This window comes from Mus musculus, chromosome X, assembly GCF_000001635.26.
Source record: "Mus musculus strain C57BL/6J chromosome X, GRCm38.p6 C57BL/6J".
Classification (NCBI taxonomy): Eukaryota; Metazoa; Chordata; class Mammalia; order Rodentia; family Muridae; genus Mus; species Mus musculus.
This window is the reverse complement of record NC_000086.7, coordinates 104,664,829-104,690,750: the sequence shown is the minus strand read 5'-3', so window position 1 is coordinate 104,690,750 and position 25,922 is coordinate 104,664,829. Positions and strand designations below refer to the sequence as shown.

The window sequence follows — 25,922 nt, the reverse complement described above, 5'->3', positions numbered from 1 at the left end:
AACTGTCAAGAAGAAGGCGGCTACAGGCCGTCAAAGGCCAGCCAAAAAACAATAATAATGTAGGTTCATTCCAAAAGGAAAATTAATAAGGGTGCCAGAAAGAACTTGACAAGAACAGATAAAAATGTATCAAAACAAAAGCCTTATAGCTTTTTTTCTCTTAAGCTGATCCACAGCCCAGGAAACACAATGGTAGTTTTACTGCCTTCTAAAGAATGACTATCAAAACATGAAGTCTTAATATAAAAAGAGGGTGATCTGCCAATTTTTAGCATTGGGGGTGGTCAGAAAGATTGTAAAATTGGGTTTACCTCTTTGAAATGGGGGAGATGTAAAGAAAAATGCACAGCAGACTTTTAAAAGCAAAGCCTTTGCGGACCTACTAGGATAGTGCATTTGCCTGTTCTACAGACCTCCATCCTAGTGCTGCTGGAGCTCCACAGGAGCATGGATGGAAAAACATGACACGGTGATGGCAAGTTCTGCTTCATTCAGATTAGTCTATGATAGGCATTGTAGCCATCTCCGATAGTAAAGGGAAATGCTGTGTAAGTGGATAAAGTGCTAGATCAGAGAATCAATCATATCTCATAGAGAAGCATGGGCACTAACTGACAGGGGCTCATATACCTAACATATACTTAACAGCTGAAGAACTGAGCAAACCAAACCAAACCAAACCAATGGAATAGTTGCGGAAAGATATGAATACATAATCCAGAAAGCCTATCCTTGAGCATGAAGAGATGGTCAAGCACACTCAAAATTTTGAAATGCAAAGTTAATAAAAAGCACAGAGACACTAATTCTCATCTATCAGACTGGCAACAAAACAAAACAAAGAAAAACAAACCATGACAACATATTCAGAGGCCCTGAGGAAATAGGCACTCTCATATACTGATGGTTGCAAGGCAAACTGCCACAGCTCTTCTGGCAGTAAATTGGAAAAAAAAACTCATAGATACTCTTACTTCTTTTAAAAGTAACAACTTTATAGGGATAGGATTCAAACACCATACAATTTGCCCATTTCAAGGTTGTTTGTAAATTCAGAGTAGCTTACCCATCACTACAATCAATTTCAGACCATTTTCATCGTTCCCATCCTAGTAACTCCATGCATATTAGCGGGCCCTCTCATTGCTCCTTATAATTCTTACTAGTCTTAGACTTTGACAGCTACTAACATCTCTTTTTGTTCTCTCAGTAGCAAAGAGACATATGATTGAACATTCAAAGAAATCATGAAAAGGATGCAGGGACCGTACAGGTTGTGAAATTGAGGAACCAAGCTATATTTAACGAAATTCCCAATGGAAGAGAAGCTCTAATTGACATCTAAGTTAAAAGTAAATCACACTCTTGATTTTAGACCAATTACAGCAACTACTGCCTCTCCATCAACCCTGAGGAATTTGATTTTAAGAGTGCAAAATAATAGTCCTTGAGCTGTTTGTTGAGCAATGTGATTGCACAGAACGTCTCAAAAAATTACTCAGGAATATACTGAGAATTCCTCAAAATAATCAAGGAAGTTGAGAACTCTGGAGTTGCTGACAGTTTCATCAGCATCCTTTCCTAAGGCCCATGCCATAAATTGTCCTGAGGAGGTAAGAGATACAGAACTGAAAACTTTCCAGTGTTGGCCTACCCAACTCCAACCTCTCATGCCAGCCAACTCCTCATCTGTCCCTAATTTTCTTTTTGTACTCTCACAATTAAATTATCCTTTCAAAAAATTGCAATTCCATTATTTACATAATGAGTTGGGAACTACATAGTTCTGTGAGAGCACAGAAAACCATGACATATCTCCCTCATGTCCAATCTTGGCATACATCCACATATATACAACCCTAGAAGGGTATATATTGAAATCTCTCTCTCTCTTTTGATTTGATTTTGTAAAATGTTTTATCCTATGGTTATTGATCAATTATATTATAATCTCCAAAAAAAACTTTAAAAAAGAGCCAATGAGTAAATATCAGCTATCTCTCTAACATATATGCACTCTGTCCCTAATTCTCCAAAAAGGTTATGGTTCATGGTTCAATATGATAAAAAGAAACTAATTTTCAAGGTATGGATATATTACCTTAAAGGGTCTCATAAGTCTAACAACCATGCCACTTTAGGATTTCAGAAAAACCCAGTGTACGCCAAGTGAGATAGATTTCTTTTCAAAATACTGTAACTTTTTTTTCCTGTACACTTGGAGTAGAAAAACAGGCCCCTAAATGTTTGGAAGCAACAGAAGAATCTGATCATGAGTGATTATCTGACCTTGGAATAACTCTATTCTTAATATTAGTTCTAAGACACAGGAAGAATGGTGCATATCAAAGAGTTAATAAGACCCGAGATTGTTATCCTTAGAAGGGCATGCTTACAAAGTTGGCTGACATCTTGAGAACTTGGCTCTTGGAATCCTCCCAGTCAACAGTTAACTGATTAGAGTAGCACACTGTGCATAGACTATCTGCACAAGCAATGTGGTTTAAGCTGAACACCTGCCTTCCGTCTGGGAGTTTGGCATTTTGGTATGAACTAGGCAGAGCACTTATGTAATTAGTCACTAATAAAAATCTGGGGTGCTGAGTTTCTAATAGGCTTCCATGGTAGAAAACATTTCGCATGTGTTGCTGTATTTTCACTGCTGGAGGAAAGTGTACTTTGCATAATCCTTCATAAAGGGAAGGAAGCACACAAAGCCTGCACAGGGAGTTCTCCAGGATCTAGCTGTGTTTTATTTCCCCTAAGATCCAACTTCACTAAGCCATTACAATAACTTGTATCCAGCAATAAAAATGTTATGCTGAGTCCTAGGAGTCTAGCAAATCACCAAACCTATGGGTCATCTTGGGGAATCTCTGACACAAATTCATCTTGCTGCTGACAGCTAAACCCATTATTTAATGAATATTCTATGTCCTGAACAGAGAATTGAACTTCAGGAAGGTGGCTCTGGCATGCTACCTTAAATGACCACCATAGTCCAGTCAAAACTCTGAAAGTGTCTGGTGGGCACAAAATTCATCATGTAGCAAATATATATTGAGTATATATCACATGTCAGCAGTGGTAGTTTTAGAATGGCAGTCATGTAAGGCTCAAAATGTTACTCATCATATCTAAACCACTGAATTCTCTATGAAATTTTATTTCATTAGACTTCATAAAAATTTCATTAGATTTTTCTCCTTCCTAAATCCTAACACTATATTAGGAGTAGTACAGTTCTCATTAAGATGATCTGGTTTGGACAAGGGATGTAGCTCAGTAGTAGAGCATATGTCTACCATGTGGCAATCCCTGGTTCTACTCTCAGCACTGAAGAAATTATGTTTGTCATTTTCTGTGGACTTTCACAACTAGTACTGCCACTCAGTATTCATCAAAGTAGTATTCTATTTCTATCAACATAAGAAGTTGAAATTGACCAACATTTAAAATCTTGTTTCTGAAAAGCACTATTCAGGGCCCTCCATATTCTGCCTACATGTGGGTCCTATACATGTGAACAAACAGGCAAAGCAAAAGTGCTTTAAGTTCTGGAAGCTCATCTGCAGTGTTATAACTCCTTAAACAAAATGGCTAGCTCTACTTTGCCACACTGATTTTGTTTACATTAATATACTACCCTATTTACCCAAGTAGTGATTCAGAATAATGGCTTTCATTTCTACAATTTTCCCATACTAGTAAGGAATCCTAGAGTACTGACAGGATCCACAGTATTCAAAAAAATGTGCATACAGACCAGTCAGTAAGGTCTATAAAACAGTTCCTTGAAGAGTTCCAGGGGCAGTGTATATGAGATATATTGCTTTCTCTGTCAGACACATGACTATTATATAACCATGCCAAAAATGTCTGTGACCATTGAAGGCCATGATAGTCTTCTGAATTCTAATTGCTTCTTACTCAAACAGTTTTAGTGTCTCTCCCACTATATTCATCAAAGTCACCCTATATTTCTCTATCTGCCAGGAAAACTATATAAGGAACCAAGATACACAGTGAAAGAACTATTTGACTTCTACGTATAATAATTAATTGTAATGCTTGCTGAAAATGGATGGACATTAACTAGGACAGCCATTATGGAAGTTTTCCTGCCACCACAGAACACAGAATACGGCAGAATTTTCCCTCAGGTAAATCCAACAGCAGTGTACCCCTAATCCAGAAAAGGGTAATGTCTCTCCTCTCCTTGCTTCTTGAATCTAGGAATTACATTGCCTGACTTATAAAAAACAGGCTGCAAACAATAGCTAGCATTCTAATAATTATCTGTAACTCACCTCACTACCTTTCTAAGAATACTCTCATTCTCACATTCTTTCCCTCAGGACCAACTGCTCATCCCAGTTGGTGCTGATATTGACTCTAATTCATTTGCATTTGTCCTTTCTCCCAGTTTTTAATCTCCCTTCTGGTTCTGTATTGCAGATTCAAAGTCCTATCTCTAGCCATCTTTAATTTAGAATACCATTCATTTAGATTCCTTCTCTTTCTTTTTCATTATTTTTTCCTGCATTTGTGGCACATCTTGTTCTCAACTTCTTTCATCCCAAGGTGCATTGGATGAGAATCTTCTCCCACCTTGAGCACAACATAATCAACTAGGATTTATCGCTGGGACCCAAGGATGTTTTTTATATAGTTAGTAAATGTGATACACTACATAAACAATGAGGATGATGATAATAATACAATATTTTCAATACATGGACAAAATGTATGATATATATATATATACATATATGTAGATATATAGATATATAAAGAGAGAGCACATTTGTTCATGATAAATATTTAAAAAACCAATGAAGTAGCTATAGTGAAAATATGCCTCCATATAAGAAAGGTTCCATTTGACCAGCCGTAATTAACATCATACTTCAGGGTATAAAAGCTATAGTCTTTTCCTCTGAGACTAGAAATAAAACAAGATAGGATTCCTATTCTCATTAGTTCTGTTCTATACAGTACTAAGAGTTTAGCCAAATCATGTAGGCAATAACAATAACAGGCATCAAAAGGCAATAAAATCCTATTTTCAGGTACTATGATTATATAGGTCAAAAACCTCTAAAGAATATATTCAAAATTATTGAAACTAAGAATTCATGTTAGTTGTGGTGCCCATAATCCCAGTACTTGGGAATTTGAAGAACTGTCTTGAGTTCAGGGCCACTGTGGACTACAGAGTGAATAGCAGGTCACTTAGGCCTAAAGAAGAACCTGTTAAAGAATAAATAAATATATGCATATATGTAAATAAATTGCTCATAAAAATCTAATTCTGTAAATTTTCAAGATATGAAGTCAAAATTAAAATCACACATATGTTTATATATTAGCAATGACCTAGCTAATACAGAAACTAATCCCCTTTATAATAATGTGAAAATAAAATTCCTAAGAGGAACAACCAAGAAAAAAATTTAAAAACTTAAAACAGAAACTGAGAAAGAAACTAAACAAATAAATGATTGCATATACTATGTCTGAGAACTATAAAAATTAATATTGTTAAATCAGCTATCCTGCCTCAGAAGATCTATAGATTCAATGCAGCCTCTACAAAATTGCCAACTTCTATCTGCATCCTAAAAAATTATCCCTATACACACAAATGTAGTGCTTACCTCTCATCAAAGAAGTTGGTTTTTTTTCCACAGACAGAGGCTATTATATAAAGCCCAAAACTGGCCAAATGCAGAGAACAACAGACCATGGGGTGCCCAACAAGAACCGGCATATATATACAAGGCAACCCTTACATTGAAGGCTCAGGGAACATCATAGAAGGGCAGAAAGAGTATAAGAACCAGAGGACTGGGATATGTGCTGCAAGATAGTGTCTTTTAGGCATAACATGGAAACTCTACCCATGGAGTATCAACAGTATGGTAACCTAAGTAAGATAATATGCACAATGACAATACAAGCTGAGAGTCCAACACAGTTGTGGGGAATTTCAAGAACCCCACCCATAGATGAACAGCTACAGTCATTTAGCAGCTGCTGAGAGTGGGAAAAATCAGTCTTCTCTAGGGAAGACTGCATAACCTAATAGGTTATGCAATCCCAAGTAGTCACCCTTAAGCATATACACATATTGAACAAGACTAAATAGAGTCAATAGATTCAGGAGGGTGTGTGTGTGTGTGTGTGTGTGTGTGTGTGTGTGTGTGTGTGTGTACATGCATGCTATAGCACACATGGCATTCAGAGGACAACTTGTGGGACTCAGTCCTCTCCATTTACCCTAAAAATAATAATTATAGAGCTCATGAGTTCCAGAGGAAGTGGAGGGGCAAGGAAGGGAAGTGGAAGGGATAGAAATTATGTGGATATAACAAATATGTAGGGAATTCTTCCAAATTAAAACAATAAACAAACGAATAATAATAATTTAAAAACCCTGCTCCAGTGCCATGCCTGCCTGCCCACTGCTATCCTCCCAGCCACGATGGCTATAGACTAATCGACAAGCCCCAATGAAATGCTTTGTTTTAAAAAAATTAAAGACGTGAAGTTGGAAAGGGACATATTGTGGAAATATGGGGGAATTGGGAATTGGAGGGGAGTGGGGTGTAGATAGGATCTTACTTCACTGCATACAAGCATGAAATTTTCAAAAAAAATTTAAATCAAAGAAATTACCAATGCAGAATAAAAATGCTAAACCACAATTCAGACAGAAGCATAAGACTCAAAATAGCAAAAAATGATCCTGAAAAAGCAGGAAAAAATGATGACTTCATAGTTTCTAGTTTCAAATTATATTGAAAAACTACAGGAATCTAAACAGCCAAGCTGACCAATAGAACAAAAAAGAAGTCAGAGCAAACTCATACATATACGATAAGTAATCTTCCAAAAGGATTCGGAAAAGTACATAATGTGGGAAGGAGAGAGTTCTCCAAAAATCATATTGAGAAAATTGAATATCTACATCTATAGACCAGAAAACTCATTTCAGCTATTCACAAGAATCAATTCGAGTGCAGCTCAAGCTGTACCATAGTGAAACTATGCAATTCCTAGAAAAGGCTTTACACTCAGGTTTTGTATAGAACATCAAATAACAGGAAAATAAATAAGTGGAATTACACCAAACTAAAACTGTTCTCAGTAAGAAAGGAAATGGGGCTATAGAGATGGCTCAGTGCATAAAGGCTCTTACTGCCAGGCCTGATGACCATTCCTGGAATCTACATGTTAGAGGAAGAAAACTGAATCAGACAAGTTGTCTTCTGACCTCTATATGTGTACACGCACATAGACATATATACACAAGGTTTAATTAAATAAATAAATGTAAAAAAGAAATTTATAATAAACCAGAAAAGCAACCTACAGAAAGAGAAAAATATTTGGAAAACATTCATCTGATAAGACATTAATTCCCAGCCGGGCGTGGTGGCGCACGCCTTTAATCCCAGCACTTGGGAGGCAGAGGCAGGTGGATTTCTGAGTTTGAGGCCAGCCTGGTCTACAGAGTGAGTTCCAGGACAGCCAGAGCTACACAGAGAAACCCTGTCTCGAAAAACCAAAAAAAAAAAAAAAAAAAAAAAAAAAAAAAAAAAAAAAAGACATTAATTCCCAAGCAGTAAAAGCAACTACAATTACTAAATTATCTAAAAATCAATTATTATATTTAAAAATGATAAGGAACTTGACTAGAATCTTTTTTTATCCCAAAGAAAACATAGAAGTCAAGGCTGGAGAGATGGGTCAGTGATTAAGCACGCATACTGCTTGTGCAGATGATCTGAGTTCGGCTCCCATCACCCACATGTTAGGCAGCTTACAAACACCTTTAACTCCAAATCCAGAAGATTCAACATCCTTGTCTAGCCTCTGTCCATAGCTGCAATCATGTGCCCCATCTTACTCCCAAACGCATACACCTAATTAAAAATAAAACTAATCTTCTTTTTTAAAAAAATACAAATGACCAATGGAAACACAAAAAATTCTCTGTATCACTAATAATCATGAAATGTAAATCAAGACCATAATGAGATATATCATCTCATACTTGTTAAGATGTCTAGTATTAAAAAAAAATCAGTGGATAGCATAACTTAGCAATGATGTAGAAAAAAGAGGAAACTTAAAGGAAAACAATATGGAAGTTCAAAAATACTTTGAAACTAAACTTAGATGATTCAGAAATCCCTCTTCTAGGGACATACCCAAAGACAATGAAATCAGCACATCATAGAGACAGCTGCATTCTTTCCAGCATTCATTATTGTTAATGGCCAAGATAAATAGTGCAAGTGTCTATGATAGGTGAATAAAGAAAATGGAGTATATACATTCTAACCATTCTACATTCCAGACACAAGTGAGCAAGAAACATTTTTCCTTTTGTATCCGGCTTAATTACTTGGGATAACATCTTCCAGATTCATCTGTGTTGTACTCGGGCTGGATCTCCTACTTGCAAAGCCGAACAGGTTTTGTCTCAGGAAGAAATGAGAGGTTTTTCCTTTGTTTGTTTGTTTGGTTGGTTGGTTGGTTTTGGTTTTCCGAGACAGCGTTTCTCTGTGTAGCCCTGGCTGTCCTGGAACTCACTCTGTAGAACAGGCTGGCCTCGAACTCAGAAATTCGCCTGCCTCTGCCTCCAAGTGCTGGGATTAAAGGCGTGCGCTACCACTGCCTGGCTGAGGTTTTGGTTTTTGGTTTTTGGTTTTTTTTATCAAAGTACATAAAATGTTTCCAAAATGAATGACTTCTGGAAATCTAATAGTTATTTTAAGTAATATTCTACTGTACACTTGAAACTTGCTAAGAAATAAGTCTCAGTACTATTATCACAAAGAAATGGGTAACACTTGAGATGATAGATGTGTTATGTAGTTTGATTGTGGTGGCCATTTTACAATATCATTTTCAGGATGAATATCATTATTCCAAAATCCAAACTCTGATACGTTCCAAATAGTGACATTCCACCATTAGTTAAATATTCCAAAATCTGACAAAGCTGGATATAATGGACAATAGATAATTTCATTTATTTCAAGCTTATATAGAATACTCACCAAGAAAAAACACATTCTGGATTATAAAACAAGCCTTAAAATTAAAAAACAAAAACCCTAGACATCACATAAAATATGCTCCTAGACTGCAGCAGAACTAAGTTAGTATCAATAACACAGGATATGATGTGTGCCACATGTCCATAATCTTAGCTAATTCAGGAGGCTTAGGCAGGAGAATCACTTAAGCCCAAGTGCTTGGTGCCAGTCTGAGTAATATAGCATCACACTTTCCTTTAAGTCATTAAGGTGCAGTGGATTATAAAATTCCCAAGGATTAAATAATACCCATATCAAAGAGTGACAAGTTAGTTAACAGTTTTTTAATTAAATGGAAATGAAACCATATCTCATCAAAATCTGTGACATTCAGAAAACCAATAAAAATCCATACCGCTGAACGCATATAATAGAAAATTAAGCCAGGCGTGATGGCGCACGCCTTTAATCCCAGTGCTCGGGAGGCAGAGGCAGGCGGATTTCTGAGTTCGAGGCCAGCCTGTTCTACAGAGTGAGTTCCAGAACAGCCAGGGCTATACAGAGAAACCCTGTCTCGGAAAAACAAACAAACAAACATAAAACATAAAAAAGAAAAGAAAATCCAAAAGTAAGGCAAAGTAAACCCAGACTAAGTGGAAAAAAGAGCTAATAAGTATTAGCACAAACATAAGTGAAAATGAAATCAAGAACTGAATAGGAAATGTAACAAGATCACAAGCAATTTTAACACAAGTATTAAGAATGTAAATTGATAGTATGATAAACGTAAGAGAGAAATACCACTATGAACCTAGGAGACATCAAAGAGTCACAAGTTTGAGAACATAGATATTATGGGTTATGCCCTAGTTACTTTTCCTTTTGCTTGATGAAATGCCCTGGCAAAAGCAATGTAATGGATAGTTGATTTTGGCTCACCATTTGAGGGTACGGTCCATTACGGTAGGGAAGACACAGTGACAGAAGCTTGAGGTGGCTGTTCACATTGCACCTGCAGTCATAAAAAAGAGAAGCATGAGTGCTTATGACCAGCTATCTCCTCTTTTTACTCCAGGGGCCCACCCAGTTCATGGAATGGTATTGCCCATAGTAAGTTGATTTTCCCATCTTAATGAACCTAATCAAGATAATATATCACACATGTGCCCTAAAGCTTGTCTCCTAGGTAATTCTAGATCCTGTCAAGTTGACAGCATTACATAGACAAATTTCTTGAAGGATATAATCTGCCAAAACTATCACAAAAAATACAATTTGAATAGATCTATATTAATTAAAGAAACTCAATAAAAAATTGATAACCTTAAAAAGAAGCATCACTTGGACAAGTGAATTCACTGCTAAATTCTACAAAATATTTAAGGATGGCATGTATTAATTCTCTGTGATCTCTCTCAAAGGCAGAGATAATAATTCCTAATTCATCCCATGAGGCTACCAGCAAATTAATACTAAAATCAGAAAAAGGACATTGTGAGAACAAAACCTGCAGATTATTGTCTCTCTTAAACCTAGATATAAAAATCTCTCACAGAATATTACCATCTGAACTTCATAATGTATAAAAACAATTGTATATCTCAATACTATGAGATAATTCTGATATGTAAGGCTGAGAAACATTTGATTACCAAATAAATTAATGCAGGACATTGATAGGCTGAGGAAAACTGCATTATTAAATCAACATATGAAGAAATGTATTTGGTAAAAATTCAATACCCATTCATTGTGGAAAAAACTCAGAGAACATAGCAACAGAAAACTTCCTTAATTTGATAAGAATATCTACACCAAAATCTACACGTAACATTATTTAAGGAACTAAAATCATTCCCATTAAGATCAATAATACAAAACAAACTAAAATACAGTATACTAACTGAGAACGATGTAATAAAACTGTCCTTGCTAAAGATGGCATAACTACACAAAAAATCTGAAAGGATCAGCAAAACTTAGAATAAGCAATTATTGCAAAGCCAGAGGACTCAGGTTAATACACAAAAGTCAAGTTAAAATTTTATGTTGGTGTTTCCCACAATTAAATACTTAAGTATAAATCTAACAAAATGTATACATGCTGTACATGAAGAAAACTATAAAAAATTGGTTAAAAAAACAAATTAGAGCTAAATAAATGGAGAGGTATCACCGTGTTCATATAAAAGATGAATTTCACTAAGATGCCAGCTCTCGCCAATTAAGTCTATACATCCAATGTGTTCACAATCAAAATTGAAGCAAATTATTGTTAGGTATAAACGCAGTTACAATGTTTATAGTCCCAGAGTAGCTAAAATAGCTAATATACTTTGGAAGAATGATACTATTTAGCATTAAGACTTTCTATGAAGCTACAGTAAACAAGAGAGAGTGGAATTGGTCAAAAAGAGACAGAACAATTGAACAGAACAGAGGATTCAGATATAGGCTGACATAAATATTGCCAACTGATCTTAGACCAAAGAGAAACGATTGTCTTTCTAAAAAATGGAGCTAGAAAAACAGGACACTAATATGCATTAAAATGATTCTAGACATCTTACAGACTTCATAAAATATCAATGTGTATTGCAGCACTAGTCATAGTAGCTAAGTTATGAATCCAATCTCAGTGTCTGTAAACAGAGGAAAGGATGAAATGTGGTATACATACACAATGGAATTTTAATCAGGTATAAAGAAGAATAAAGTTTTACCATTTTCAAGAAAATGGATGTAATGAGAGGCACTAAAATTAAGTGAATTTAGTCAGTCTCAAAAAGAGAAATACCATGTTTTTTTCTCTTTTCTGAATCATTTTTTTTTTAGTTTTTTTTTCTTTTTTTTAAATTTATTTTGTATACTAACTTAAGATAAAGAGACAGTCTACAGAATGGGAAAGAAATCTTTGCTAGATATGCATGTGATAGGAGTAATTATGTAAAACATATAAAAAGTTCAAGCTGCCAGTGCCTGACAAATACAGAAGTGGATGCTCACAGTCATCCATTGGACAGAGCACAGGGTCCCCAATGAAGGAGCTAGAGAAAGTACCCCCATAGGAGGAACAACAATATGAACTAACCAGTAACCCCAGAGCTCCCTGGGACTAAACCACTAACCAAAGAAAACACATGGTGGGACTCATGTCTCTAGTGCATATGTAGCAGAGGATGGTCTTGTTGAACATCAATGGGAGGAGAGGCCCTTTATCCCGTGAAGGTTCTATGCCCCAGTATAGCAGCATACCAGGGCCAGGAAGTGGCAGTGGGTGGGTTGGTGAGCAGGGGGAGGAGGAAGGGATAGGGGGTTTTTGGAGAGGAAACCAGGAAAAGGGATAACATTTGAAATGTAAATAAAGAAAATATCTAATTAAAAATATTCAAGCTGGGCAGTAGTGGCACAAGTCTTCAATCCCAGCACTCAGGTAGAGGCTGGCAGATCTCTGAGTCTGTGGCCAGCTTGGACTATAGATTGAGTTCCAGGATAGCTGGAGACATTACACAGAGAAACCTTGACTCAGAAGAACAAAGGGCTCAAAAGAACCTAAACATCAAATGACCCAATCGTTAAATGAGCTAATGAAACAAATAGACAGTTATTAAAAGGTGAATTACAAATGGCCAATAAATATAAAAAAAAAGAACTAACGACACTTCTCATATTAGTCTAGAAAATAGGAAAGGTAGTAACAATACCAAATTCATTTTATGAAGCCAGTATTACTGTAGCAACACCAAATAAAGAAGGTACATCTGGGACACAGCCAGCAGAAGTGAGCTGCACACTGCCTGCCGCCCCAACCCCGAAAGCTCCATTACCTTCCCTCCAGAGGAGACCTGCTGGGTCCCAAGAATTCCAGGCCTGAAGGGCCCAGGAACACACAGGTTAGAACTCACCCTGACTTTTCCTGGCCTGCTGATCTACCTGGGACATAGCCAACAGAGGTAAGCAGTGTGCTGTTCCCTGGGCTCTACTGTCAGGCCCAAGGCTTTGCCTTCCCTCCTGAGGAGTTCTGACAGTATCAGGAACATCCAGCTAGTGCCAGGGACAAACAGATGCCTAAAGGCCAGTGTAAGAACATAACCAAAAAGAGCCAGGGCAATACGGCCCCACCAGAGGCCAGCTATCCGTCTACAGCAAGCACTGCATGTCCTAACACAAATGAAGCACAAGAAGATGACTTTAAACCCAATCTCATAAAGATGTTAAAGGCCTTTAAAGAGAAAATGAATCCCTTAAAGAAATACAGGAAAATACAATCAAACAGGTGAAGGAAATGCATAAAACTGTTCAAGGTCTAAAAATGGAAATGGAAACAATAAAGAAATCACAAACTGAGGAAATCCTGGAGATGGAAAACCTAGAGAGGAGAACAAGAACAACAGACACAAGCATCACCAACTAAAGACAAGAGATGGAAGAGAGAATGTCAGGCATAGGAGTTATGATTGAAGAAACTGATACATCAGTCAAAGAAAATGTTAAATTTATAAAGTTCTTGACACAAAACCTCCAAGAAATCTGGGACACAATGAAAAGACCAAACCTAAAAATAATAGGAAGAGAAGAAAAAGAAGAGGAAGAGGAGGGGGAATCATCATCACCCCAGCTCTAAGGTCCAGAAAATATTTTCAACAAAATCATAGAAAAAAACTTCCCCAACCTAAGAAAGAGATGCCTATAAACATACAAGAAGCCTACAGAACACCAAATACATGGGGCCAGAAAAGAAAAATCCTCCTGCCACATAATAATCAAAACAATAAATGGACAGAACAAAGAAGAATATTACAAGCTGCAAGGGAAACAGGCCAAGTATCATATAAAGACAGGCCTATCAGAATTACACCTGACTTCTCAACAGAGAGTGTAAAAGTCAGAAGGGCCTGGGAAGATGTCTTAGAGACCCCAAGGGAACAGAGATGTAAGCCCAAAATATTATACCCAGCAAAGCTTTTAATCACCATCAATGGAGAAAACAAAGATATTTCATAACAAAACCAAATTTAAACAATATCCATCCACAAATCCAGCCCTACAAATGATACTAGGAGGAAAACTACAATCCAAGGAGGCTAACTACATCCAAGAAATCACAGGAAATAAATAACACCATATCACCAAAATCAAAGAAAAGTAAGCACACAAACACACAAACTCCACCACCACCAACATCAAAATAACAAGAATTAACTGTCAACCTCTCAACATTAATGGACTCAGTTCCTCAATAAGAAGACACAGGCTAACAGAGTGGCTGTGAAAACAAGATCTATTTGGCTACATTCAAGAAACACAGCTCAATAACAAAGGTAGACATTACCTCAGAGTAAAGGGTTGGGAAAAAGTTTTCCAAGGGAAGGATGCAAGAAGCAAACTGGTGTAGCCATTCTATCCAATAAATACACTTACAACCAAAATTAATCACAAAAGATAGGAAAGGACACTTCATACTCATCAAAGGAAAAATCCATCAAGGTGACATCTCAATTCTGAACATCTATGCTCAAAATGCAAGAGTACCCACATTCATAAAAGAAACATTACTAAAGATTAAGTCACATAACCCCCACATTAATAGTGGGAGACTTCAAAACCCCACTATCATCAATGGACAGATTATCAAGACAGAAACTAAACAGAGAAATAATGAAACAGATGTTATAAATCAAACGGACCTAATAGATATCTACAGAACACTTCACCCAAACACCAAAGAATATACCTTTTCAGCATCTCAGGGAACTTTCTCCAAAATTTACCATATACTCAGTCACAGAGCAAGTCTCAACAGATGTAAGAAAATCAGAATCAGGTGTGGGGAGAGTGAGGAGGTTGGAGTAGGGGTGAGAAGGCTGGAAGAGAGAAGGGAAATTGGTGGGGAGGCACATCTCTGGGACAAGCTGGAGACCAGGAATGAGGGAGGCTCCTGGGAGGATATGGGGGTGACCCTAGTTGAGACTCCTAGCAGTGAAGGATATGGAGTCTGAAGTGGCAACCTCCTGTAGCCAGGCATGAATCCCAGTGGAGGGTAGGGGCACCAAGCCACCCACAAAACCTTCAACCCAAAATTTCCCCTGCTTAGTCAATAGTCTATAGATAGTGAGGTCATAGGCTGTAGGGGTAAATCTACTACTGAATATTTTGCTAAATGGGTGTGCAATCAAACTAACTTCTAAATATTTATGTTTATGCCTATAGGCTAGTGTTTCTCTCAGTCTTTGTCAGAAAAGCTAATATTTAAAGCAGAGACTCATAATTTGTCCAAATGTTGACAGTAAGCAACAAGACATTTTATACCATCTCCTCCAAGGCCCAGGAAATTCTGTAGCAGAGGGGGTGGGAAGACTGTGCAAGTCAGAGACTGGTCTTATGGCTATTGCAATCATGAGCACACAGCAACTCTGAACACATGTAAATCTTGCTTGCCTACACATGATAAAACTGTAAAAGTGAGAGAGAGACTAGTTGGAAAGAAGAAGGGGGTTAGTAGATGGTAGGGGAGCAGGAGAAAATGATTAGGACAGGTATGACATAATAAGAAATCGTCAAAGATAGAAAATACAAAGTGTTCAACATTCTTACCCATTAGGAAAGTGCAAATTAAAAGTACGCTAAGATTCTACACTATCAACTCAGAATGCCTATCATAAAAGAAAAAAAGGTCTGGTGAGAATGTGGAGAAAAGGAAATACTTATAAAACAAAACATTCCTGTTGGCAGGAATTCCTGGTCTACCCCCTACGGAAGTCTATATTGAGGTCCCTCAAAAACTAAAAATAGAAATCCCTCCCATATGACCAACAGTACCCCTCCAGGGCAGACAACCAAAGGACTCTATGGAAACATCCACAGAAACGTCTGCATATCCAGGTGTGTTACAGCACTATTCACTACAGTCAAGTTATAGAAGATGGCTCATCCAGGAAAATACTTGACTCCCAACTCTGCGGGTCTGAGTTCAGATCCACAGAACTCAAAAAAAAAAAAAAAAAAAGCCAGGTATGGAGATTATGGAGATACCAGAGATGGCAAGATGGGAAGTGGAGACAGCTTTGTGGCTCACTTTCCAGCTAGCCTAGCCTACCTGATGAAGTTTCAGGGCTATGAGAGATCCTATCTTAAACAAACAAAAAGGAGAGAGAGAGAGAGAGAGAGAGAGAGAGAGAGAGAGATGCCTTAGGAGTAAGACCTGAGGTTGTTCTTTACCGTCCACAAGCATGCATACACGCATGCATATGTGCACACACATACAGATACATATACATATATACATATACAGATACATATGGAATCAGCCTATGTGTCCATCTACAGATAAATGAATAAAGAAAATGTGGTACATATACATAGGTGGAGTTTTATTCAATCATGAAGAATGAAATAATTCCATTTGCTAAAAAACTGTTGAAACTGAAGATCATTGTGCTGAAAGAAACTAAATCACATGTATAAAGATAATGCCACATATTTTTCCTCATTATTAGATCCTACAATTCTTTATACGTATATAAAACTGCACACACAGAGACAAGAACACACACACAATATGGCATGAAACTAGAAGAGACTAAACAAGTGAAGGGAGAATTCAATTGAGGAAATCAGAAAACGTTAATATAGTCAAAGTACATTTCGTACTTGAAAGAAATGGTCTTTATGAAATATAGCAGTATGTCCAATAGTCTATGTCAATAAATGAGGTAGGAGTTGGTAAAAGCACATGCAGCCAAGCCTGACAACCTGAGTTCAATTTCCAGGACCCACATGATGTCCTGATAGAAAGAAATTACTTCTATCTCTTGTTCTCTGATCTCCACACACATGCTGTGTATCATGTATATGTGTGTATATGTGTACACACACACATGCATACATTCACATGCACAGTCATACACACACACTAAATAAATGTAACTTTTAACAAAGTGAGGAAGTCTCAAGTAACCCAGCCTGAGCCTGCTCTATATCTAGCTATATAGCAGAGGACTGCCTTGAATTCCTGCCTTTACCTGCTAAGTGCTAGGGTTACACCCATGTACCATCATGATCAGCAAAAAACTAGGGGAAAAAACAGCAGGGAACAGAAAGAAAACAAATAAGTCAATAGTTGACATGTAGCCCGTAAACATACTTTGCTAAACCTTGCAATATATATTCTTGAACTTGGTTTCTCTGTTGGTTCTTAGCCATCCATGCTAATCTGCATATGAATTCTCTCTATCATAAGTCCTCATCGCAAGCTATTTGATTAGTGCCCAGATTACACTAGAAAATAAAAATATAAGCAAAGCCCACCAAAAAGGAACTTTTCAACTTCCCTATCCAACCTCCTTTCCTCACCATAGCCCCCGTGGTGGTGGCAGGCAACACTGTTCTTCATTACCTTTGACTGGTCTCACTCCTCACTTTTTACAGTGATTAACAAATTCTATCGATTATCTCCCACAAACAGTTCCATGATACCCTTCGTCTCCTGATCCCCTGCTTTGGGCCCAAAGTCTTTTAATTGTGTCATGGTGGGGGAGGGGCAAAGGCAAGTGTTCACAGAGATCAGAAGACAGTGTCAGAGCCCCCCAGGAGATAGTTACAGGCCAATAAGAGGTAACTGATGTGGGTACCAGGAATCAAATTCTTGAAGAGCAACAAGCATTCCCAGCTCTCTGGCCCATAATGCTTCAAAAATATTAATCAAGAGGTTAGCCTACTGTGATGCCTTCCAACAAGACAGGTTTCTTGTAGTCTTCTCGAATATACCATAAAGTTTCATATATCTTTACCATTATACAATTCCCTTTATCTGTCATTCCTTCCCTCAAATCCGTACTTAAACCTGTTACCTTCTTAGTAAGTTAGTAGGTATTCTGCCCAGCTCAGACTCTATCTACATTTAATCATTTCCTCCACAAAGCCACTTGATTTAAACAAAATAGGTACAAAAATCTCAAAATATATGTTCTAAGATCCTCAAAACCATGATTAATGGAAAGCCATTCTTTCATGTCAGAACTTCAGGGCTAAATAACTTATCAGACTATTAAATATTGTAACTAAAATACACTCTGCACTTCATTACATTACTACTTTAGTAACATCAACCTTGATCTTAATCTGAAAAGAAACAATAGTGTTGTTACTTTAGGAACGTTATTGCATGTATAACCATACATTAAAACCACAAGACAATCTTACAAAATCTCTTTTTTAAAAAAATTACATATTTTCTTCATTTACATTTCAAACGCTATCCCTAAAACCCCCTAATTACCCTCCCCCTGCCCTGCTCCCCAACCCACCCACTCCCGCTTCCTGGCTTATAAAACCTCTTGCTCTCACACAGCAGTCACACTGACTGTAAATCAAAACTGGATCTCAGCAAAAGTCTCTTCGTGTACTAGACCTTTGGAAACCATTAGATCAATGAGTATGAAATATACAAACGACCATAATAATAGAACTGTGGTAGGTACTTGTGTCAAAACAACAGCCTGTTGCCTTAAGGAGGACATGAGCTTCTTCGTGACAGTCCCCTGGTTTGCCATTCTTTATTTATACTAATGTTGACTTAATAGAAAGTAACGACTTGCCTCCTGATTGGTCCCCCTGCTCTCAGACCGGCTTCCTTAGTGAAATCCAGCTTACTGTTTTACATTAGTATCACTGTGACTCTATTCCATTGCCCCCCGCCCCCCGACCTTTGCTGACTGTTTTCCATCTGCTCTACATAACTGTGTCCCTGACAAGGCATCCAAGAGCATTCACATCCTTGCTCCAGCCTGTATTTTCAGTCCTCACTCCCATCCTCTTCACATAAACTCTCTTCAAGGTACAGCAGCTGGTCTTGGAACACTTTAGAATTGTCATGTCATGCCTTTTCAAACACGTTTCTGGTCTGAGAGGTCATCAATCCTCTTCTGCCTGAAAAATGCTTTTTTTTTTTTTTTTTTTTGGTTTTTCGAGACAGGGTTTCTCTGTATAGCCCTGGCTGGCCTCACTCTGTAGACCAGGCTGGCCTCAAACTCAGAACTCTGCCTGCCTCTGTCTCCTGAGTGCTGGGATTAAAGGCATGTGACACCACCACGCCCAGCTGAAAAAAAAAAAGTGCTTTTATTAATAAAGCTTAAACCTTTAGAGAGTTCCCTGAGCCCAGAATCATTATGGCCTTCACTTGATTTCTGCACCATTGTGTTTATTCTGAAAATACACTAAGCTAATTCTGCAGGGGGTACAGAGGGTGGAAGGAGTGCCCTGTCAAGGGATGTACCCCAACAGAGACTGCAGCACTACGTGTTAAGCATACTGTTCAAGTAGCAGTGGGAGGATGGAGATGGATGACCTTTAATTCATGAGGTACTACTGTGCTGTGTGCATCTTTTGCACAGTGCCTTTTTGTACTTGTGTGTCTGGGGGTTGGGACAGCAAAGAAAAGGAGATACAGGGGAAGGAAGAGGGGAGAAACCAGAACTGAAGAGAAGGTGGATGCAGTGCAGTAAAGGCAGATGGGCGGACCCACATTTCTTGGGTTTTACATTTGGCGGAGGCCCAGCCCAGCAGGCTCAGAGGAAGTGGTTGGGGGTTGGGGGTTGGGGGTAGGGGGCGAGAGGTGGAAAGGGGGAGGGGCTGCAGTCCCTGTGAGTCCTGCGGCCTGGACTGCTAGGCAACCACCTTCTGCCCCACCTCAGCCGGTTCCTGTAGCTGTGACTCAGGCCAGCGGTGCCAGACGGGGCGCGCTGGGCAGTGCAGCCCCACAGGTGGCAGCGGCTCGAGGACGGTTCCCGCCAGGCTAAGCAGTGGAGCGCCGCACAGCGCGCCTTCCCGCCTCCCAGCCGCCGCCCAAGCAGATCCCGGCCGGCGCCAGCAGGCCTGCTCGGTCGATCTTCGAGCCGAAGATGCGGCGGGGCTGGAAGATGGCTCTGTCTGGGGGGTTGCGGTGCTGCCGCCGGGTACTGTCCTGGGTGCCAGTGCTCGTTATTGTCCTCGTCGTTCTCTGGTCCTACTATGCCTACGTCTTTGAACTCTGCCTGGGTAAGTGGGGCTGGCCACATAAACTGGGGAAATTATGCTCCAGCACAATCGTCTGCCTTATCCTTCATACCGATGTCCCCAGTGAGCTCAGCCCTCACCCTGCGGCTTTTCCCTTCGCGCCCTGAAAAACTCCCAGTTTCCAATCTTGGGCTTCTCACAATATCTCTCATGCGCCGTCCCACGAGGGTCCCACCACGTCGCCATCTCCTCTCCCCTGGGTTTTCTTACTTCCTTGCTCTACCCTCGATAATTCCCTGACTCTTTCTACCAGGACCCCCTTTCCCAGTACAGGGTAACCACTTAAGCTGTACTGCCTGGCAACCACCTTCTGAGCCCACCCTACCAATTGAGGAAGCACCATACTCCATGTCCTTAAAGTGCCTGCTCCACCAAAGCATCCAACTAAGGGCCCCACCATTTCCCCCTCCTACTATGATTCCTTCCATGCTGGGGATTCCCTCTAAGGGATCCCAAAATAATTCCTGTCCTCTTCTATTAGCTCACCTTTTCTCCACTTTGAGATCCATACCTTCTCTCTGCAATCTTCAAACACAAGCTGAGAGGTTTCACATCTCCTCCCCACCCACTTCTGAACCTCTCACATCAGAACATTCTGTTCTCACTTTTTACACAGGGCTAAGCCCTCCGTCCATTCTTTCTCTGAGATCCAAGAGAGCACGCACATGTGTGCACACATGCAACATACACACCACACACACACACACACACACACACACACACACACACAGAGAGAGAGAGAGAGAGAGAGAGAGAGAGAGAGAGAGAGAGAGAGAGGAGTGCTTCATATGTTTGCCTTCTTATGACTCCTCAGTCTGTGTGTTCTACCTCACATTTCACACAATGGTAATAAGGTTTCCCCCCTTCTTTTCCTGTGCGCTTCCCTCATTTTCAGAGCTCCTTTTGTGGTGTGGGGGTTCTATACAACACTCTCTTCTCATATTAGAGCTCTGCACTGTACCACACTGGGTACAGCCTCTTCCCTTCCACTTTGTAAAGCATTCAACTTCTCATTAGAAGGCCTATGTTATTTTCTGACAGTCCCATCCACAATAAATGCATACTCAAATGTTTTCTTTACACTTACAAGAGTCCCCACAATCTTTACCATATCCCACGGAAGAGCCACTACTTGTTTAATCTTTAACTATCTTTACTGAGAAACATTCTTCACCCCCTCCAGTGTTTTCCCACTGTCCCCACATTCTGACACTATCAGTCCCTGGTGCTTGTCATTGTTTCCTCTCAGAATGCACTTGCCCCCTGCTTTCTCAAGCCTGGGAAATCCAGTTCTTTCTTACTGAAGTTTGTCCCTTTGGCCCTTTCTCATGGGAATATACTTTTGTTGTTTTCTCTTCCTAGACCACCCCTTTAGTGATGCTGGACTTTCCTTATGCCCTGTCCTACCACACCAGGGATTACTCTAGTCTCTCCTTATTTACAACCTGGTTCCTATCATGTACCTTGTGCTTTCAAACTCAGAATTCTCCAGTCTTTCACAGCACAAAAAACAAGATCTTTTTCTTGTATTTACCCACATACACTTAGATTTTCATATGTTTCCAGTCCTCTCTCTATTACATATGGCCTTCTAACATTCTCATAAACTCAAATTAGTTTTCATGACATACACTGTCTCCTCTCAACAGAAATTTCTCATGGTCCATTGAAGAATCCCCATATCTTTTCATGTGAGATCCTATTAAGACCTATTATCACTTCAATACTGAAGTCCTATTACCAGCCCCTTATACTTGTGGCCTGCAGTCTCCCTGTTCATTCAAAGTGGAGTTCATCAAACATCCCCTCAAAGCTGCCTTCCTATGCTTCATTTATTTCCTCATATCATAACTCTCACCTCAAATATTACTGCTTGAGTGCTACTTTTCAGTCCCAGGAACCAACTACACTTATAACCCCTTTCTCTTACGTATTTGAAAAAATACTATACTCTATCCCTACACAAATTTGGGTCAAGTAAAGTAAGTGTGTTTTTCCGATATAAGAATTCCTTCTAGTCAACTCTATAGATCAAGATGTGGCTTTTTTTTTTCCTGGCCTTCTTCTTAAGGACGTTATGGGAAATACAGAAGAGGCTTTTAGCAATAAGTTTGGTTTGTTGCCTTCATGGGTAGGCATTTGGGCTGTTCTCCTGCTCTTCTTCTCTGTCTGCTATAAGGTGCATTCCCTTGACGGGAAAATTTTCCTGTTCTCAGACCTTACCACTTTGTCTTTTTTGAATGATTAACTAAGGGATCAAAAGTTCAGCTCCATTGTGATGGTATGTACATCACTTCCAGGAACAATGCTACATTGTAAATACTATCAAGCCTTCTTTTCAAGTCCTTTACTACTAACATACATGAGTTCAACACGAAATCATGTTAAAAATCAGTAATGATGATAGTTAATCCTTATATAGTGCTTATTTTGTGCTAGAAAAAAGTGTCCTCACTACTGCAATTTTATTAGCAGTCTATATGTATCACCTCACTAATCCTCAGAGCTCTATAAGGTAGGTACCATTATTACCCCCACTATCCAGATATGTAAAGTGAGTCAACAAACTGAGGTAAGACCAAGTATCAGGTATGGTTGTACACATTTGTTGTCCCACTAGGATCCGGAGTCAAAGGCCATTCTCAACTACATAGAAAGGCTGAAGCCAGGCTACATAAAACCCTGTCTCACATCCCACTCCCCCCTTCAGAAAAAAAAATCAATGCATATAATTAGCTTTCTATAGGTTCTTAGTCATGCCATACTGAAAGCTGCTAGAAAGCTTAAGGTTTCTTATGCCTAGTTGAGAGGAATGAACTGATTATGTAATTTATCTGAGATTATAGAGCTGGTAAATTGTTAAACTTAGATGGTAACACAGGCAATGTGGACGTTCTGTTCAAGATATTATAACATGCTGCTTCCTCTCAACTAGTACAGAGGTCAAAACTGGTGACCCACAGGACTGGTATAACCTGAAAATATATTTTATTTGCCTCAGACATTGTTTTGTTTTAAACATTTTTGTATCAATATTAGCATTTTTTAAACTAAGCTAAGCCCAATAAAGTTACATAAACCTATAGTCTCAACACTTGAGAATCTGAGACAGAAGGGTCACTTGAGCCTAGGAGTTCAAAACAAACCTCTTTACTATAGGCAGAACCCATCTCAAAAAAAAAAAAAATAAAAATCAGTGAAATAAGTGGCCTTGACTTCTGTTTCTAGCTCTCACATTCTATGATGCCATCTTCACGTTACAATCTTAAGTGTTTTCTAAAGTTTTACGTGTGTGTTTGTGTTTGTGTGTGTGTGTGTGTGTGTGTGTGTGTGTGTGTGTGTGGTATTTGGAGGGATGTGCCTCGACATTTTGTGGAAGTTAATGGAAGCATAGGAATTGGTTATTTCCTTCTATCATTAGAGTTCTGGGGATTGAACTCAAAGACCCTGAGACCTGGTGGCCAATGCCCTTACACATTTAGCCCTCTTGCTGGCCCTCTTTGTAAAATCTTTGAACAAATGTGCAACCTGGATTTCAGAAATGTTGAAGCCAATTTTCTAATGTTACATTTAGTATAGCACTGAAAATCAGAAGTGAAGCCTGCCTGATAGCAAAGCCATGCCTTTATCAATGTAACAAAAGCAATAAATTAGGGTTTTGCTATGACTTAAAAGGTAATATTAAAGAGCTAACTTCTTTCTAAAGAGAACCTCATCTCTACAGAATATCAGGCTATAATATCATGCTGATACTAAAGGTGATACTTTTATACTTATATTTTTATAATATTTTTAATCACAAAATAATCACACCATTTCCTCTTTCCCTTTCCTCCCTCCAACACCTCCCATGTATTCCCTTACTCTGTCTCAAATTTGTGGCTTTTTTCTTTTTTCTTTTTCTTTTTTTAAATAGATATTTTCTTTATTTACATTTCAAATGTTATCCCCTTTCCTAGTTTCCCCTCCGAAAATCCCCTATCCCCTCCCCCCTCCCCCTGCTCCCCAACCCACCCACTCCCATTCCTGGTCCTGGCATTCTCCTATACTGGGGCATAGAGCCGTCACAGGACCAAGGGTCTCTCCTCCCATTGATGACCAACTAGGCCATGTGTTTACTTTGATTGGTGGTATAGTTCCAAGGAGCTCTGAGGGTACTGGTTAGTTCATGTTGATGTTCCTTCTATGGGACTTAAGTCCCCTTCAGCTACCTGGGTATTTCTCTGGTTCCTTCATTGGAGACCTTGTGCTCCGTCCAATGGATGACTGTGAGTATCCACTTCTGTATTTGCCAGGCGCTGGCAGAGCCTCTCAGGAGACGACTATATCAGGCTCCTATCAGCAGGCTCTTGGCATCTGCCTAGTGTCTGGGTTTGGTGGTTGTTTATGAGGTGGATCCACAAGTGGGGCAGTCGCTGAATGGCCATTCCTTAAGGCTCTGCTCCAAACTTTGTCTCTGTAACTCCGTCCATGGGTATTTTGTTCCCCATTCTAAGAAGGAACGAAGTATCCACACTTTGGTCTTCCTTCTTCTTGAGTTTCATGTGTTTTGCAAATTGTATCTTGGGTATTCTAAATTTCTGGGCTAATATTCACTCATCAGTGAGTGCATATCATGTGTGTTCTTTTGTGATTGGGTTACCTCACTCAGGATGATATTCTCTAGATCCATCCATTTGCCTAAGAATTTCATAAATTCATTGTTTTTAATAGCTGAGCAGTACTCCATTGTGTAAATGTACCACATTTTTTGTATTCATTCTTCTGTTGAGGAACATCTGGCCTTTTTTCTTTAATTATTGTAATATTTACACAGCCACACTCTCATTTGTAAATAAAGAAGTACAGCCTGATCAGACTGTATCATGTAGTTGCATGTGTATGTTTATAGGGCTGACCACTTGCTATTGGATAACCAATTGGTGAGCCCTTCCTAAGGAAGACTACTTCTGCTCTCAGCATCCCTTAGTTGCAATGTAGTTCTTTGTCTGGGATTGAGGCACCATGAGATTTCCACCTTCCATATTAGCACATCCATTATTGTCATCCTTGTTCAGGTCTTATTTAGGCAGTTTTGTTGCCTGCATAGTTGTAGCCTCTCTAGTATTTCTAGACAATGCAATCTCACAAACTTCCTGTCTCTGGCTCTCCCTAACTTTCCACCCCGTCTTAAGCAATGTTATCTGGTCCTTAAGGTGCAGGAATGTTGTAGATATATTAGTTGGGCTGTAATTTCTTTTAGACTAATTCTGCTTTTACAAGCCAGGAGACCTAGGACAGGTCATCTAATCACTTCCAACTTCAGTTGTTTTCATGTGCATGTTTTCATTCTTACTAGTGTGATTATTTATTCACACCACAAATACTTGCTCAGTACCTACTGTACACAAAGCATTGCTATTATGACATTTAAATATTCTGATGACTGAAAAGCATGAACTGTAGTTTACAACACAGTATAAAAGTGTGGTAGATGTCACCTTACTATATTAATAAGAATATAAAGTATTTTACCTCCCTCAAAAAAACAAGCTTATATTTTTAATGAGAAAGAAAGTAATAGTATCCACTTCATTAAGGTAAATGTTATATGACAAAAGACAGCCATTGTAAAGTATTTAGTCATTTAGTACATTACTTCAGTATAAACACCAAATCATTATTGTTTCCACCAAAAGAAAACCACATAGATGTTAAAAAATAATTCTCCTTCTAGGAGAGGAAGGGCCAATGTTCTTTAATGGTATGGTACCATCCCAGTAGTCCATCAACCCAGTGGGTGTTATCACCACACCAATGAGGGTATAGATAGCACAA

The 25,922-nt window shown here is 38.9% G+C and overlaps 1 protein-coding gene and 1 long non-coding RNA gene across 6 annotated transcripts in view; one reads left to right on the top strand and one right to left on the bottom strand.

Annotated features, from left to right (window-relative positions):
* The window catches only part of Gm39530, a 51,019-nt gene extending 30,080 nt beyond the window's left edge, over positions 1 to 20,939 (bottom strand). Inside the window, exons 1-2 of one of the 2 annotated variants that reach the window (XR_878217.3) lie at positions 20,592 to 20,939; positions 9,993 to 10,065 (exon numbers count right to left, since the gene is read on the bottom strand). This is a non-coding gene — a long non-coding RNA (predicted gene, 39530). The remainder of the gene's footprint in view (positions 1 to 9,992; positions 10,066 to 20,591) is intronic. The other variant, XR_003953044.1, reaches the window with a different exon arrangement.
* The window catches only part of Zdhhc15 (zinc finger, DHHC domain containing 15), a 134,122-nt gene continuing 127,860 nt past the window's right edge, over positions 19,661 to 25,922 (top strand). For 2 of the 4 annotated variants that reach the window (XM_011247506.1, XM_011247505.1), the window contains exon 1: positions 19,661 to 20,087. In XM_011247506.1, the coding sequence (XP_011245808.1) occupies positions 19,952 to 20,087 (136 nt within the window). In that variant the 5' untranslated portion in view covers positions 19,661 to 19,951. The remainder of the gene's footprint in view (positions 20,088 to 25,922) is intronic. The other 2 variants (NM_175358.4, XM_017318342.2) reach the window with 2 other exon arrangements.